This window comes from Taudactylus pleione, unplaced genomic scaffold (assembly GCF_031769625.1).
Source record: "Taudactylus pleione unplaced genomic scaffold, aTauple2 ptg000201l, whole genome shotgun sequence".
Lineage (NCBI taxonomy): Eukaryota > Metazoa > Chordata > Amphibia > Anura > Myobatrachidae > Taudactylus > Taudactylus pleione.
In genome coordinates, this window is record NW_028284603.1 from 29,750,009 (window position 1) to 29,767,531 (window position 17,523).

At 48.8% G+C, this 17,523-nt stretch overlaps 1 protein-coding gene across 4 annotated transcripts in view; it reads left to right on the forward strand.

Moving 5' to 3' along the window:
- Positions 1 to 565: 565 nt before the first annotated feature.
- RCOR3 (REST corepressor 3) overlaps positions 566 to 17,523 on the forward strand; it is an 83,905-nt gene continuing 66,947 nt past the window's right edge. For 2 of the 4 annotated variants that reach the window (XM_088477304.1, XM_088477302.1), the window contains exons 1-2: positions 566 to 1,008; positions 1,128 to 1,184. In XM_088477304.1, coding sequence (XP_088333430.1) covers positions 882 to 1,008; positions 1,128 to 1,184 — 184 coding nt within the window. In that variant the 5' untranslated portion in view covers positions 566 to 881. Of the gene's footprint in view, positions 1,009 to 1,127; positions 1,185 to 1,774; positions 1,870 to 17,523 lie in introns of those variants that run through there. The other 2 variants (XM_088477303.1, XM_088477305.1) reach the window with 2 other exon arrangements.

Sequence of the window (17,523 nt, forward strand, 5' to 3'; positions counted from 1 at the left end):
ATAAGGGCTCGTTGGACCTCTTAATCCAACAGGCAAGAAGATGAGGGGGCCATGTCTGTTACATCTGTACTGGACCCCTCGATTCTGATGCCAGCCATATGTACAATATATAATTATATATACATAAAAGGCGAACGCTGCTCCTCACCTCTAAGGGGGGAGGGGGGGATTTCAAGTATGTTGCGCACTAGCGGACACTAAATGGCACCCAACAAAGCAACTGAATTGTTGCTAAGTACGGGCGCGCAAGGCGGCTGGTGCTGCCATTTCTACTTACAACCCGTAGAGCTGGCGAGCAGACATGACCAAAAAGTGACCTGTTTGAGCGCTCAAATGGGACTTGTCGTGTCCACGACAACGTCACGTCATTTTGACGGGTTGCTAACTAATAACAATATAACCAGAGAGCTATAATAATGAGATAGAGAATAATAAACAAAAATAGATTAGCCCAGCAGCAGTGCCCGGCAGGCTTCCCTCTCCCAGCAGCAGCAGTGCCCGACCGGCAGGCTCCCCTCTCTCAGCAGTAGCACCGCTGGCACGTCACTCGCAGCCGTGTCACACCGCACCAGGACACCTCACGGCGGCCGCTTCCACCAGGTCAAAGAGTTCAGCGACCGTGGAACCCGAACGCCCGGGCACGGCGAGCTCCGCTGCCTGTCACACGGCCACTGCTCGCCGCCTCGCGTAACCTCACTTCCCCCTCCGATCACCCTGCGTCGCTCGAGAGGTGTAGGCAGGACCCGCTCGGCCGGCGCAGTGATACATACCCCTCGCCTGATGGAGTGCTGAGGCTGCGTGTGAGTGCGCTGCTAGCAGCCCCGGACTATCCTCTCTCTACCACCACTAACGAGTCCCCGACGACCACCCCGGGAGCCGCCATGCCGGGCATGATGGAGAGAAGCACCGACTTCCTGACTAAGAGCCGCTCCAACGGCACCAAGAGCCCGTCCAGCGCCTCCAACGGACTCTGCTCGGAGGAGAGCGGCAGCGACGACGAGCACGGTGGTAGCCTCGGACTGAGTGAATGAGCCTCCCCCGTCCCCCCCTCTCCCGCCTGAGTGTGAGTGTGTGGCCGGGTCTGGCCGGCCTGCTCCGCTATAGCCGTCTCCTGTTTTCCTTTGCAGATGTAGGCATGAGGGTGGGAGCAGACTTCCAGGCCCGGATCCCCGAGAGTGAGCCCGGTACGTACCCCATTGTATCTCTCTTTCCCCAGGGCTGCGGCCGGGGTGGTAGCCTCGGTGTAGTGGGAGGGTCCCTGGCCAGCCAGGGTGTCCTTATACCCTAATATTCTATATTTTATGCCTCCCTAGATGGACCATGAGCTGGAAAATAGAGCCCTTTATTCCACTGTAATCCTATATATCAGTATGACATCCAGCATTGTGTCTGTAGGGCTACTACCCTCCATTTTATATGTAATAATGAGCTTATGATTTTTGTCCCTCTAGGGCTTGTATGCTCAGACTGCTGCACACAACATTAATACATGATAATGACAAGTCCTGCAACGTATACACAGATATATTTGCATTATTATTTTTAATTGCATGTCTCATTTCTGCAACACAGTATGCTCTGTATTATGCTTGCTGAGGGTAGTAAACTGCTGCAGACAGGGTCCAGGTCACCGGTTAGATTGACCCATCTTTTATTAATATTATTACTTTTTTTTTTTTTTTTGGTCTGAACAATATTCTCTTTGCAGGCAAAACGGAAGAGTCCATATGCCAGGCTGCTCTGGAAGCTTAATGGTTATCAGGAGTGGTTCAGTTAGTTCCTGTGACCTGGATCCGTCTGGTAGTTTAATGGCAGATCCAGGAATTTTTGCAGGATGAATTGGAGTCTGTGGGAGTTGAGATGTCCTATGTGAGTGGTAGCTGATAGGTGAAACTGTATTGGCGCGCTAATTGTGTGTAATTTGTCCCAGTAAATTAGAAGCCTTTACTTCGCTGATCGTATGGGCACCAGCTATTTATTAGTAAAATGTGAATTCTGTTGCAAAATAATTTCATATTGTTTTATGTTCATACACAATTGGCTGATGTTGAATGATCTGTTTATGATAATGTCTCTGCTGCCTTTTCTTATACACTACATGGACTTTATAAGCATTGCTTACCTTCCAACATGACCCATATATCTATGGGAGTCTTTCTGCTCCAATTTTCCCATCTTTAACAAGTAAAATAACCTAGGGTAAATTAAATAGTTTGTTTAAAAAAAAAAAAAAAAGAGGGGATCCTTTAGTGGTTATTAGGGAAACACTGTTTCTCTGTTCCACACTCATGGTTGAAGCACCTTCGTGAGATAAATAAACTATATTTACTGTTCAATGTAATATTGCACTGTACAACAAATTTCTCTAAGAGAGAGGCCAGCACCAAGTTAGGAGACGGCAAATTGTAAGAGAAAAAGTACACACATGTGGGGTGAATCCTCGGTCGGCTATGCAGCAACAGCGAGAAGGACCAGCTACATGGCTATATCTAGACCAGGGGTGGGCACTCCTAATCTAGAGTGTTGCCCACTCCTAATCTAGACTGTTAGCTTAGTCTCACTGCAGTCATGTCTCTCGCAGTAGACTAATGCTGGGTACATACTTGAACGACTGATCTTTTCAGAAGACTGATCCGCTGTCCGAGCGGCCGATTTGCAAACTATACACACCAATTGGCTGCCTGATATGTCTGGCCTGACATCACAACTAGGTGGGCATTTTAATTTGCACGTCTAGTTGTGTGATGTCAGTGTCGGCAGGTCTTGCGGCCAGCGTACGGGTCGGCCGTCTGCAGATGCACTGTTATATCTTTCAGTTATATTTGCAACGGCTGTGCTGCAGGGCTGACCTGATATGTCTGTGAACGACGTTAACAGACTTATTGGGTGTACACACCCGCCGATGCACTTGCAATATATAATTAGTCGAATTGTGTACTCGCCGTAAGCGGTAAATTTACTATACAGGTTGAGTCTCCCATATCCAAAATGCTTGGGACCAGGGGTATTTTGGATAACGGAATATTCCGTATTTTGGAATATTTGCATGTCATAATGAAATATCTTGGGAATGGGACCCAAATATGCACACAGAATGCATTTGTGTGTTATATACACCTTATACACACAGCCTGCAGGTCATTTTATACAATATTTTCAATCTTTTTGTGGCTCAAGCAAAGTTTGTGTACATACATGAAATTCATTACGTTTCATATACACCTTATACACACAGCCTGAAGGTAATTGTATACAATATTTTGAATAATTTGTGCCTTAGACAAAGTTTGTGTACATTGTACCATCAAAAATCAAAGGTTTCATTACCTCAGTCGTGCCAAAATTATTCCGTATTTCGGAATATTCCGTATTTCGGAATATTTGGATATGGGAGACTCAACCTGTACTACACTTTTCAAAGCCATTGAGACTTTGGTATTGACTGGATTTAAAGAGACAATAATATTAAATACGAAAACATGCTTGTTATTTTTTTAAAATTATTGTTCCTATCCAGTTGGCATTAGGGTTAATAAATATATCCCTAAGAATTCCATAATGCTATGGATTCTCCTCCCCCCCCCCCCCCTCGAGTTAAAGGCGTTGAATACATGTAGTTTGGACAGAAGTGCTACAGAGGGACCTAGGACAGCCAGGGGTATTTTCTAGTAGGCGGTCTACATGTCTAGGAACAGTTCTGCCTGGTTGGAAGTCAAAATTAGTGCTTCTGCATTGTGGCCGTAAGTCCTAGTGTTGTCCCAATGTGAAATCTACAAGCAGGCCTGGTTACCTAGCTGTAGAGTACGGGATGCAATCGGGAAGCCGGCTGACATTATCCTGACAGCCAGCTTCCCGACTGTCATATCCGGGCGAGGGTGAAATGACCGTCATCTACATGTAGACGCTGCTCATTTCACCGACGCCGGGAGACCGGCATCCCGATCGAAGGGATGCCGGGAGCGGACAGCCGCGGGGGGGAGGGTTAGTTTTAGGGCTCCCGGGGGTCTTAGGGTTAGGCACCCCCACGGGAGGTTAGGGTTAGGCTAGGGAGGTGGATTAGGGTTAGGCACCCCTGGGGGGAGGTTAGGGTTAGGCACCCCCCCGGGTTGCTTACTCCAAATTCTGACTCTTGTTGCAGCAGAAATCGCAGTGTTTTTTTCAGTCTTCGCAACTGCCCAGTTTCGAGGCACCCGTGCCCATCTTAGCCTCAGTTTTCTGTTCTTAACTGACTGGTATAGAACCAGATGTGGTTTTCTCCTGCTGTAGCCTATTCACTTCAATATTCAACATGCTGGGTATTCTGAGATGCTCTTCTGCGTAACATTGTAACGTATAGTAATGAGTTATTGTTACCATCTTTTCAGCTTGAAAGTCTGGCCATTCTAATATGACTTCTCATTAACTAGGTATTTTTGCCCACTGTTTTGCTGCTCAGTGGATATTTCTCTGTTTTGTGCACCATTCCCAGTAAAACTGTAGAGATTGTTGTGCTTAAATCCCAGGAAATCAGCAGTTTCTGAGATGATCAAATCACTCTGTCTGGCACCAACATTCATTCCACAAACAAAGGGGACTATTTACTAAGCCTTGGATGGCGAGAAAGTATTAACCAACCAACTCTTAACTGTCATTTTTCAAACACAGCCTGTGCATTGGCAGTTAGGAACTGACTTTCTCCGTTCACTTTATCTCCATCCAAGGCTTAGTAAATAGACCCCAAAGTTGCTTACTACCTTGTGTTAATGCGAGTATCTGCCCTTTTTCATGTTTATTGTCGACCCGCCAACTGTTATTCAGTCCACACCCGTCAACATTAGTTTAAGCACTTACATCTATCCCTTGCTGGGTGAAAAAGATCTGCTAGAAACAGGCATCCCATCTCCGTAGGCACACCTCAAACTAGCACGGAAGCCGATGACACTCCCACGAGTTGGATCTTTCTGTGTGTTAGCGAGGAGGCTGGCTCGAAACACCCATTTCATGGACGGAGATATCCAGCCACACACACAGCATTCTGAATGCTCTCATATCTTCTGAGGTTACTAGACCTTTAAGCAGGTAATACACGGTGCAAGTACAATATGTCTGATAAGATTTCCCTTGAAATTTACGTACGATGTGTTTAAAAAGGTGTATGATATTTCATACGATCTGATGCTTCGTTTCATGATTACAAATCGTAAACGAGAGATCGGTTGTGCACATAACCATTACGATGAATCTGCTCACTTCAACACACACGCGATGCTGCTGCTCGGAACGCCGTCTCTCATGACAAAATGGAGGAGGGGAGTGGCTAGTGATTTTTATACACCTCGTATTCAGACATCGGATCGTTTTACCTGCCAAAAGTGATACGATGTTTGTCACATCGTGGTAAGATAGGTCGCCCTCGTACGGTTTTTCCAGTACGAGAGGCGATCCAATTATACGACTGGCGGGACGCGCATCGCCATCGTATGTACACCAAAACAAGATACGATGTGTACGATCGCTCGTTACTATCGATCGAAACCGTACACATCGTATATAAAAAAATCTTACCGTGTATGGCCGCCCTTTAATCAGGAGTCTGTTGAATTGTTAATTCATTACTTAAACAAAGCTTCCTCTTGAATATAAGTTATGCTACATCGCAAATTGGATCTGTTAAGTTTTCATTTTACCCACATAACTGGCAAATATTTTTCTTCCTACCAAATCATGTAAATAACTATTTAAACCTGATTCAGTATAATTTTACAAACAAATATGCAGATTTATTAATAAAATTATAGTGAATAAGGTTTAAATAGCTATTATATTTACATGATTTGAGGGGAAAAAAATACATTTTGGGACATCTTTGAAAAAAAAAAAAAAAAAAACAGCTTTATACAGTAATATAAAGACTTTACGGTGTACATATACAGTCAGGTGCATAAATATTGGGACATTGTCAGAATTTTCATATTTTGGCCTCTATTCACCACCACAATGGCTTTGAAATGAAACAAGCAAGATGTGCTTTAACTGCAGACTTTCAGATTTAATTTGAGGGTAATTACATCCAAATCGGGTGAACGGTGTAGGAATTACAACGGTTTCTATATGTGCCTCACACTTTTTAAGGGGCCAAAAGTAATGGGACAAACTAAACAATCCTAAATCTAACTTTCACTTTTTAATACTTTGTTGCAAATCCTTTGCTGGCAATTACAGCCTGAAGTCTGGAACGCATAGACATCACCAGACGCTGAGTTTCATCCCTGGTGATGCTCTGCCAGGCCTCTACTGCAAATGTCTTCAGTTCCTGCTTGTTCTTGGGGCATTTTCCCTTCAGTTTTGTCTTCATCAAGTGAAATGCATGCTCAATCGGATTCAGGTCAGGGGATTGACTTGGCCATTACATAACATTCCACTTTTTAGCCTTAAAAAACTCTTTGGTTGCTTTTGCAGTATGCTTCGGGTCATTGTCCATCTGCACTGTGAAGCGCCGTCCAATGAGTTCTGAAGCATTTGACTGAATATGAGCATATAATATTGCCCGAAATACTTCAGAATTCATTCTGCTGCTTTTGTCAGCAGTCACATCATCCGTAAATACAAGGGAACCAGTTCCATTGGCAGCCATACATGCCCACGCCACCACACTACTACCACCACCATGCTTCACTGATGAGGTGGTATGTTTTGGATCATGATCAGTTCCTTTCCTTCTCCATACTCTTCTCTTCCCATCACTCTGGTACAAGTTGATCTTTGTCTCATCTGTCCATAGGATGTTGTTCCAGAACTGTAATGGATTTTTTAGATGTTGTTTGGCAAACTCTAATCTGGTCTTCCTGTTTTTGAGGCTCACCAATGGTTTACATCTTGTGGTGAACCCTCTATATTCACTCTTGTGAAGTCTTCTCTTGTTTGTTGACTTTGACACATATACACCTACCTCCGGGAGAGTGTTCTTGATTTGGTCAACTGTTGTGAAGGGGTTTTTCTTCACCAGGGAAATAATTATTCTGTCATCCACCGCAGTTGTTTTCCGTGGTCTTCCGGGTCTTTTGGTGTTGCTGAGCTCTCTGGAACATTCTTAAAAAGAAAGAACGCACCAAACAGTTGATTTGGCCACACCTAATGTTTTTGCTATCTCTCTGATGGGTTTGTTTTGATTTTTCAGCCTAATGATGGCTTGCTTCACTGATAGTGACAGCTCCTTGGATCTCATATTGAGAGTCAACAGCAGCTGATTCCAAATGCAAATGTCACACCTAGAATCAACTCCAGACCTTTTACCTGCTTAATTGATAATGAAATAACGAGGGAATAGTCCACACCTGTCCATGAAATAGCTTTTGAGTTGATAGTCCCATTACTTTTGGCCCCTTAAAAAGTGGGAGGCACATATAGAAACCGTTGTGATTCCTACACCGTTCACCTGATTTGGATGTAATTACCCTCAAATTAAATCTGAAAGTCTGCAGTTAAAGCACATCTTGTTTGTTTCATTTCAAAGCCATTGTGGTGGTGAATAGAGGCCAAAATATGAAAATTCTGTCAATGTCCCAATATTTATGCACCTGACTGTGTATGTGTGTGTGTGTATATGTATATATATATATGTATGTATATATATATATATATATTATAATTTACTGTTTCAGATGGTGCGCCCTGCCTAACTTTAAAATACTAAAGTGCGCCCTACCCTTATGAAGGCACCCCACTGATCGCATGCTAACCTCAGTGGGCCTGTAGTGCCACACTGTCCCACGTCCTCTCATTTAGGGGTGCTGCAATGTCTTCTACACTTTCATCCTGGCTCCTAGATTTTAAAAAAAGTTTGTCCAGCCCTGATATACACACACATGAAGGTGGCACTCAGGGACTTAGTAGTTCAATAATCAAACGGGAGTTAAAATTTGGTTTAATCCTAAACCGTCGTCATGCTTTTTTTCTACTTCAGGGTCCATAGGGTATCCACAGGATACCTTGGGTATAGGTGTGACGTCAGTCATCGGGCACCAAAGAGTTAAGCTTTCAGCCTCCCAGGATGCACTAGGTCCCCCTTCTATACCCCGCCCCCGAGCCAAGGCACCTCAGTTTAGTTTGGTGCCCGGCCGGAGTCGGGTGCACCTGTCGGAGTGGGGGCTAGAAGAGCCCCTGAAGCTTTCTTCTATGCAGCTGTGGCTGCACATCTGGATGTACAGCATGGACAGTCAGTCCTGACGTCCATGCTGTCTTCCCTACACCCCCGCCGGTACCAGAACGCCGGTACCGATCCGGGGATGCTGGTGAGCATCTGGGGTCACAGCTAGCGGTGACCCCAGATGTTCCGGACCATGGCCGGATTCAAGGGAGACAAAGGTAAGCAGCGGGGTCCCGCGGTGGGTCCCCGCTGATCACATGGTCCTGAGTCCCCAGGCAGGGGGCTCCCTGGGGACTGGCTGCAGCGTGGAGCCAGGCGACCAACCTGCGCTTCCACTACCCCCTGGGACAGCGGACCGCAGCAGAGCGGTAGCGCTGCGGTGTCCCAGGGGTTAAATGCATGCCAGGGGAGCGCGCCTTCCCTGTCTCACAGCCGGCGCCTCCCCCGCTGCACACAGCCCTCTCTGCACGCTGCCGACTGGTCCTGTGGCAGCGCTTCTCCCCCAGGCCAGCCTCCCCTCTGCTCCTCGGCGGCCATCTTCCTCTGAACGCATGGTGAACGCTGCTGGAAGCCTGGACGGAAGCATCGTGGTCTGGGTCCCCCCGCATACCTCTCCTCCGATTTGGGTCAGGTCTGTGTATGCTGCGCTGTGTCCTACCAGGCCCTGTGTCTGCGTAGTTGATTGATCAGCGCTGTTAGTGCAGGAATTGATATTTGTTTGCATTGTATGTGACTGTGCTAGCGCTGCTGCCTGTAACTTTTCTTCTAAACTGTCAGCTTTATTACTATCCCTGTTCTTTCTGCTAAGCCCTTGCGGTGCGGTGCTGCAGGGTGGTCTCTCGCCTATTTGATATATAATTGGTGAGAGGGGTCACATACTTGGTGCCATCATGTCTGAAAGTGATTTCCCTCTCCGGCTACAGTGTACTACGTGTAAAGTACCGTTAGCGGAGGGGGAGGGTAGCGCGGAGGGCCTCTGCCGGCAGTGTTTGTCCATGGCGCGGCCTCTTACGGTTACAGCACCGGTACAGGAGCCGCCCTGGGCTTGTTTCGCTCAGGCGCTTACAACCTTAGTGGGCCAGTTCGCTCCGTAACCCGCGTTTACACCGATGGGTTTGTCCCAGCAGTCAATGGTGTTGTCACCCATGCAGGGTTTCCCACGACAATTGGTGGTACCCCACAGTCTCCCTATTTCCCCGCTCCCGGTTTCTCAGGAGCCGGCGTGGGTTAACTCCCTGACGAGTTCTGTACAGCACTTGTCGGATGTGTTGCAAGGGGAGTCTGTGATCCGGCCACATAAACGGCCGGTGGCGTCTCTGTCTGCTCCTTATGAGGATGACGAGGGGACGTCTGATGATGGGGAGATTCTGGATCCTTACGATCAGGAACCTCTCCATACTAAGGACGCTGACGCTAAGTCCAAGGTATATATTCCTGGACTTATTCGGGCAGTCCGCACAGCCTTGGTGATTGAGGACGAAGTTCCCCCAGCGGCTAAATCTAAGTACGCCTTTTTTAAAGATGTGAAGGGCGATGCCACAGTCTTTCCTCTTTCAGGTCAGTTAGTGGACCATTTAGAGGAGGCGTGGAAACAGCCTGGCAAAAGATACCAGCCGCAGAGGCGCCTGGCGGTGGCTAATCCGTTCGCGGATAATTATTTTGCAAAGTGGGAATCCCCTCCACAGGTGGATTCTCACGTGACCCGTCTTGTCCGTAGTGCCACATTGCCGATGCCATCCATGTCCTCCCTTAAGGATGCTACGGACCGCAAGGTGGAGATCTGCCTGAAGTCCGCTTATTCCTTTGCGGGGGGGGGGGCAGCACGACCGGCTATGGCCATTTGCTGGGTTGCCAGAGCGATGGAGCGCTGGGCGGATTCATTAGAGGCATCTTTTGATTCCGACTGTCCGGCCGAACAGGCGGAGTTGATAGGTAATCTCCGTGATTCGGCCAATTATATCAACGAGGCGGCCTTAGACATTAGTACTCTGGTGTCTAGAATTTCTTCAGCAGCGGTGGCTGCTCGTCGCACCTTGTGGCTGCGATCCTGGAAGGCAGACGCAGATTCCAAAAGGGGTCTGGAGGCGTTGGCATTTACCGGAGAAGTTCTCTTCGGTCCAGATCTGGATAAGATTGTGGCCACGCTGGCGGCAGCCAAATCGGCTTGTCTCTCGTCGGCCGCTGCTCCTTCTGGTTCTGGACCATCGTCCTTTCGGTCATCTAGGGCCCAGGGCAGGCCCAAACCACAGTCTTTTCCTCGACAGGCTGGCCCTAAGAAATCGGCCAAGCCTCGGAAGCAGGCATGGAGTACCAGACGTCCGGCCCCCAAGCCAGATGACAAGCCTGCGGCCTGACGGTCCGGGCCTCCCTTTGGGGGATCCCAAAGTGGGAGGCTGCCTGCTGCAGTTCGCCCAGTGTTGGTCGGTCACTACGACAGACACTTGGGTTCTCGTGGTGGTCTCCCACGGGTACGCCCTCTCCTTCCGGCACAGACCCCCGGCTCGATTCTTCACCACGGGTCTACCATCAGACCGGAACAAGGCTATGGAGCTGCGGAAGGTATTGCACACTATGCTCCAGGCTGGAGTTATAGTGCCTGTTCCATTCTCCCAGAGGTGCCAGGGTTTCTATTCAAATCTTTTTTTGGTACAGAAACCCAATGGGTCGTATCGTCCGATCCTCAACCTCAAAGCTCTCAACAGGTCTTTGCGGGTGCCGAAGTTTCGGATGGAGACCCTACGGTCCATCATTCTGGCGCTGGAACCTGGGAACTACATGGTATCATTGGACATACAGGACGCTTACCTGCATGTCCCTATTCTTTTGCGCCATCAACAGTTCCTCAGGTTTGCAATCCGCAGCGCCCACTTCCAGTTTCGGGCATTACCTTTTGGCCTGGCGACAGCACCGCGTGTGTTCACCAAGGTGATGGCGGTCATGGCGGCTTCTCTGCGGCTGCAGGGAGTCCGCATGTTACCGTACTTGGACGACCTTTTATTGGTGGCAGGATCTCCAGAGCTCCTTCTACGCCACTTGGGTCTGACCATTGCGCTACTGCAACGGCACGGCTGGATAATCAACTGGCAGAAGTCCACTCTAATCCCGTCTCGGAGGATTCTGCACCTCGGAGCCTTATTGGACTCGGAACAGCAGAGGATCTTCGTGACGGAGGCAAAGATCTCTGCTTTACAGTCGAGGGTGCGCAGTTGTCTGCTCAGTCGCCGGGTGTCTACACTCGGCGATGAGGTTACTGGGCTCCATGGTGTCTGTGTTCGACATGGTGGAATATGCCCAGTTTCACTCCAGACCTCTGCAGCACAAGATTCTGTCCAAGTGGAACGGGCTGCCGCAGTCTCTGAAGTCCCAGACAATTGTGCTCACCCCGGAGGTTCGCCTGTCCCTTGCCTGGTGGTTACAGACGACCCATCTCAGCGGGGGACGTCCGTTCTGGGTTCCAAATTGGGTCCTGTTGACAACGGACGCCAGTCTTCGGGGCTGGGGAGCAGTTTCGGGTCCACACTTGTTCCAGGGCAGGTGGACACCGACAGAAGCGGAGCTTCCAATCAATATCTCGGAACTCTGTGCGGTCTTCAATGCTCTCCAGCAGGCACATCGGGTTCTCCAGGGTCGCCCGGTACAGGTCCAGTCGGACAACGCTACCACCGTGGCCTACATAAACAGACAAGGTGGAACCCGAAATCGGGCGGCTCGTGGAGGTCTCTCGGATCCTGGTATGGGCGGAGCGCAATCTTCCGGCCATATCAGCGGTCTTCATCCCGGGAGTGCTAAATTGGGAGGCGGACTTTCTAAGTCATCAGGACGTTCATCCGGGGGAATGGTCCCTGCACCCGGACGTTTTTCAACTGCTGGTGGACAGATGGGGTCTTCCAGAGATCGACCTCATGGCATCCCGGCACAACAACAAGTTGCCGGTGTACGGGTCTCGCACAAGAGATGAAGGGGCGTCTCTGGTGGATGCTCTGTCCGTCCGGTGGACGTTCCGGTTCTCATACCTGTTCCCTCCGGTCTCCCTTCTTCCACGGGTAATCCGGAAATTCAAACAGGAAGGAGGGACGCTCCTGTTGATAGCTCCCGCGTGGCCCAGACGGCACTGGTTCTCAGACCTTCAGGGTCTGTCCGTGGACAGTCCTCTGCGGTTGCCGCTACGACCGGACCTTCTGTCTCAGGGTCCTTGCCTTCACCCGGACCTGACTCGGCTGTCTTTGACGGCGTGGCTGTTGAGATGGCCATGCTGAGGTCCCGGGGGTTTTCCAGCTCTGTAGTGCGTACCATGTTGCGAGCTCGGAAACCGTCTTCCGCGAGGATATACCATCGCGTGTGGCATACGTTCTTCCAGTGGTGTCGACCGAGAGGTTATGCACCGCGGGAGTTTCGTCTGTCTCGGATTGTCGCCTTCCTACAAGCGGGACTAGATCATGGGCTTCGCCTTGCTTCTTTGAAGGTACAGGTTTCGGCCCTGTCTGTCTGGTTTCACCGTAGGATTGCTACAATCCCGGATGTGCGCACCTTTATGCAAGGTGTTCTCAGCATTCAGCCGCCCTTTGTTCCACCTGTGGTGCCTTGGGATTTGGCTGTGGTCCTGAGGGCTCTCCAAGGACCGCTGTTTGAACCACTGGGCTCAGTGGATCTTAAATGGTTAACAGCTAAGACTGTTTTCCTTCTGGCTATTGCTTCGGCCAGACGTGTTTCTGATTTAGGGGCTCTTTCTTGTAGACCCCCTTTCTTGGTTTTTCATGGGAGCAGGGCAGTGCTCCGCACTCGGCCCGAGTTTCTTCCCAAAGTTGTTTCCCAGTTTCATATTAACGAGGAAATCGTTGTTCCGGCCTTTAACTCACCGGGTCTTTCCGTGGCTGAGGCCTCTTTGAATGTTGTGCGGGCCTTAAGGACTTATGTTGACCGCACTTCTTCGTTTAGGAAGTCGGACGCTTTGTTTGTCCTCTATGGCTTCCGTAAAAAGGGTTGGCCTGCCTCAAAGCAAACTTTGGCAGCCTGGATCCGTATGGCTATTTCTGAAGCTTATCTTCATGAAGGCCTACCGGTTCTCTTCATGAAGGCCTACCGGTTCCTCCTTCTCTGAAGGCTCATTCCACTAGGTCTGTGGGTCCTTCGTGGGCAGTTCGACGTGGTGCCTCTGCAGTCCAGATCTGCAAGGCTGCTACGTGGTCCTCTGTCCATCCCTTCGTGAGGTATTACTGGTTTGACACCTTCGCCTCTCAGGATGCTTCTTTCGGGCGGCGGATTCTCCTTTCTGCACAGGAGCGTCCCCACCCTTAAAGGATACTGCTTTGGGACATCCCCAAGGTATCCTGTGGATACCCTATGGACCCTGAAGTAGAAAATATGAGATATGGTAAGAACTTGCCCTTGTTATCTCTATTTCTACGACGTCCATAGGGTTCCACAGGACTCCCGCCCTGTCGCACCTGTGCTGCAGATGGGCTTTGCTCTGGTCACCGGTTTTTCCGTCTCCCTCTGGTGAGAATGTGATTCTTGTGTGTGTCCAGATCTTTTTTCTCTCTCTTCCTTCTCCTCCTCCGGCCTATGGCTTGGTAACTAACTGAGGTGCCTTGGCTCGGGGGCGGGGTATAGGAGGGGGACCTAGTGCATCCTGGGAGGCTGAAAGCTTAACTCTTTGGTGCCCGATGACTGACGTCACACCTATACCCAAGGTATCCTGTGGAACCCTATGGACTTCGTAGAAATAGAGATAACAAGGGTAAGTTCTTACCATATCTCATATTTTATTTATTTAACCTTATAAAACTCTCCCCAGTTACACTTCTCACAGGACTACACAGTTCTGCAAGGATAGCAGCCAGCAGCAGGGGGTGGGTGACTGTGTCAGGGAAAGCCCAGCATTGCGTGGTTGTGCATTCGGTATGATTTACCGCCGGCCGCATGGCTGACAGAGGAGGAAAACCCTAACCCATCCCGTGCCTAAACCTAAGTTCCCCAGGGGGGTGCCTAACCCTAACCTTTCCCCGGGGGTGCCTAACCCTAACCCCCCCTTCCCTAACCTCCCGGTGCCTAACCCTAAGTCCCCCCCTCCGGGAGCCCTAAATCTAACCCTCCCCCCAAGCGGCTGTCGGCGTCCGGCATCCCTTCGATCAGGATGTTGGGCGCCGGTCTCCCGGCATCGGTAAAATGACAGACGTCAGGATTTAGACGCCTGTCATTTAACCCTCGCCCAGATTAAGTAGTCTGGAAGCTGGCGGTTGGCATTGTGTCCGCCGGCTTCTTGAACGTATACCGTGGTTGCATCTCATGCGACCATGCCAGGCAAATGGTTAATGCTAAGAACAGACATTTCAAACTGTAGAACTTTTGTAATATAAATGAAGTTTAACCGATGTAACAGGCTTTGTTTTGCTTATTTAAGTTGGACTATACATTATTTAGATCATCACAGCTGCTGTTTATCTGCCTTTACAACGAAGTTAGAACCAGGTATATATTGTAGCTCCTTGCTGTATAGTCCTTACAAAAGGCGCATAAGCTGGTTAATTTTTAGTTACTGGTATTGATGCCCTCTATATACATTTCTGGTTTTAAGGGATCTTATTAAAAATCTTGTGGCACCATCACATTTGTGACTAAAAGTGACCTAGAAATAAAAAAAAATGTAAGAAAAAAGAAAATGCATGAATCCAGGAGTTTTATGCAAAGAATACATTTATGAACAAAATAATCTTGTTACAGTGGAGTCAACATTGCACACCACCATTTCTCATCACTCTGTGAACATTCATTTTCATTCCATATGCATCTTAATGCCCCCTGTAGTGGTGCCCCTTATGCAGTGTCCCCAGTAGTGGTAGACCCCCCCCCCCCCCCTATGTAGAGCACCCAGTAGGGAATCGGTAAAATACCGCCGCCCCCCAAGTGCCTAACCCCCCCTTCCCTGCTGCCTAAACCTAAGTCCCCCGGGGGGTGCCTAACCCTAAGTCTGCTCGCAGCGCCCAGCATCCCTTCGATCGAGATGCCGGGCGCCTGTCTCCCGGCCTTTGGGAAAATGACAGGCGTCTGGATATAGACGCCCGGCATTTCATCCTCGCCGGGATATGACAGTCGGGAAGCCGGCTGTCTGTATTAAGGCAGCCGGTTTCCCGATTGTATACCCCCAGTAGTGTCTCTTATACAGTGCACCCAGTAGTCCCCCCTATGCAGTGCCCCAGTAGTGGTCCCCATTATGTAATGCCCCCAGAAGTGGTCCCCATTATGTAGTGCCCCTTACTTAGTGCCCACAGTAGTGGTCCCCATTATGTAGTGCTCCTTCCATATACAAAGACAACAACAAAAAACAATACTTAACCTGAATGCCCGCCGAAAATCGTTTGTTCGCTAAATAGCGAATGCCTGCTATTTTGAGTGACAGAATGAGGCGTATGTGGGTGGTAACAGGGGTGCTTGAAAACGGGGAGTGGAGATCCGAACGCAGGCGTGCTTAAAGGTCAAAATGGGCATTTTAAGGGTGTGCATAAATAATACAGCAGCGTCATTGACCACGTCACTGGGTTATTTTATAGCCAGAACTGCTCGCAAAATTGTGGTAGCAAAAACCAACCACAAGAATAGCGAGCAGTTCATACCCTGGTCGATGTACTCGATTAATCTAATAAATAGCGGACATGACGTAGGATGCGAGCGGCCAGGGGGCGTATTTTTCCAAAAAACGACCGCAAGTTTTGTTCGCTCGTTCAGACATAGAGGCGTGAACAGACCGCAAAGAGCGAACGGTTCATTTGAATAGCCACCCCTATTTTCTGAACGAGCGAGCGCAAATAGCGTCCGGCTCTGAATCAGGCCCTTAGCCCGCTCAGCATTATGGAAGAGACGTCATAACGTCTCTCCCTTCACCCACTGTGGGAGCCGGAAGGCGGAACTCATGAGTGCGCTCCAGCCGTGGGTGCAGCATCCAATGAGAGTCTGTCTGGTTCTAATTGGCTGCTAAAACAAACACACCGCTGCCAGGTAGTACGAGTGTATTACCCGGCGGTATGTCTGTTATGCTGTGTAGTGCGGACCGCACTATACTGACTGAAACGGACCTGGACTGCACCCAGGACATGAGTCCTGGTCGACCCCCCCCCCCCCTTAGTTACGCCACTGCTTGTTCAAGTACTGGTATCAAATTACTTGCTATTGTGGCAGCTCCATGTACCCAATTCTTCTGGAAAGCAAGGGGACACATTTTGGCTTTACTTGGATCAGCTTCTAAAATGTACTCTAACCATGGTTAGACAGATACTGAGATGGCTTCAGTCCGTACACTCAGTGACTTAAAGTTTGTTATCTTACTCTTTCCATTAGCACATCCTCACGATCAGTGCAAGCCTGTCTGTCTAGGAAAGGGTCCTAGAATCTCTAATTGTCGGTAGTTGGCTGATCTGAGACTGTAACATCCTGGAACTTATTCCTCTCTCATTGGACCTCAGAATTTGTTAGTTTTGCTTGTCAAAATACAGTCACACAATGGTAGAAAAAATGTGACATCTATAAATCACCAGGTGGTACCCGGGGCTTGTTTGCAGTTTCAGGAGTGACCAGGATCCTCATGTTGTAGGGTGTTTTTTTTTTTTTTTTATTCCTGCTGTCTTCGGTACGCAATCTTTAGGTCAAAAACTGGTTTGATTTTATTTTTAATTGTAAACATGAAGCCCCTGAAGGCTAATCTTTACTTTTGGAGGTCTTCAACCACATTGTCATGGTTGGCGGTTGTCATATGTGGACATGGTGACATCCAATTCAAAACCTTCATATTTTGGTTGAGACACCCACTGATCGTCATCACTGTTACCATGGAACAAATGGATTTACATATTTCCTTTATTCTGGCCCAATAGGGCCTGGTATGTGAATGTTTTGGACAGCTTCCCAAACTGTTCTAATAGTGTTCATTCTAGGTCCGGCGCGTGGCAGGACGCCAGACTGTAGAAAGGGCACTCTCACGCACGACAAAGGCGTGTGTGTGCCCGAAAAGTGGGCGACATGCTGGGCTGCCCCCAAGCTCCTATCTCACTGTGAATAGATGCCGTGCGCATGGGCTTTTTTCAAGCTGAGGTTCTGCGTGTTGGTGATTTCTTGGAGTCAGTCTTCTAGACTATACTGAAGCCTCGCATTTACTATTGGACCTTTACTGTTCTGTGAAATGGAAACCTACCAATACTTATCCCATGCCACATTCTATGGCTTTTTGTTCAATCTGGCCTGGATTAGAAATTTAGACTAAATTTAATTTGAAGGGCTGAGATCTTGGATCTGTTAGGTTTGTTTCAGTAGGCTTTAGTGGTCCCTGTTAGTACTTGAGCATCCCTTAAATTCCAGCACTCATGTTTCTCCATAGACTGGCACATCTAGACCCCCTCTTAGAAACGTCC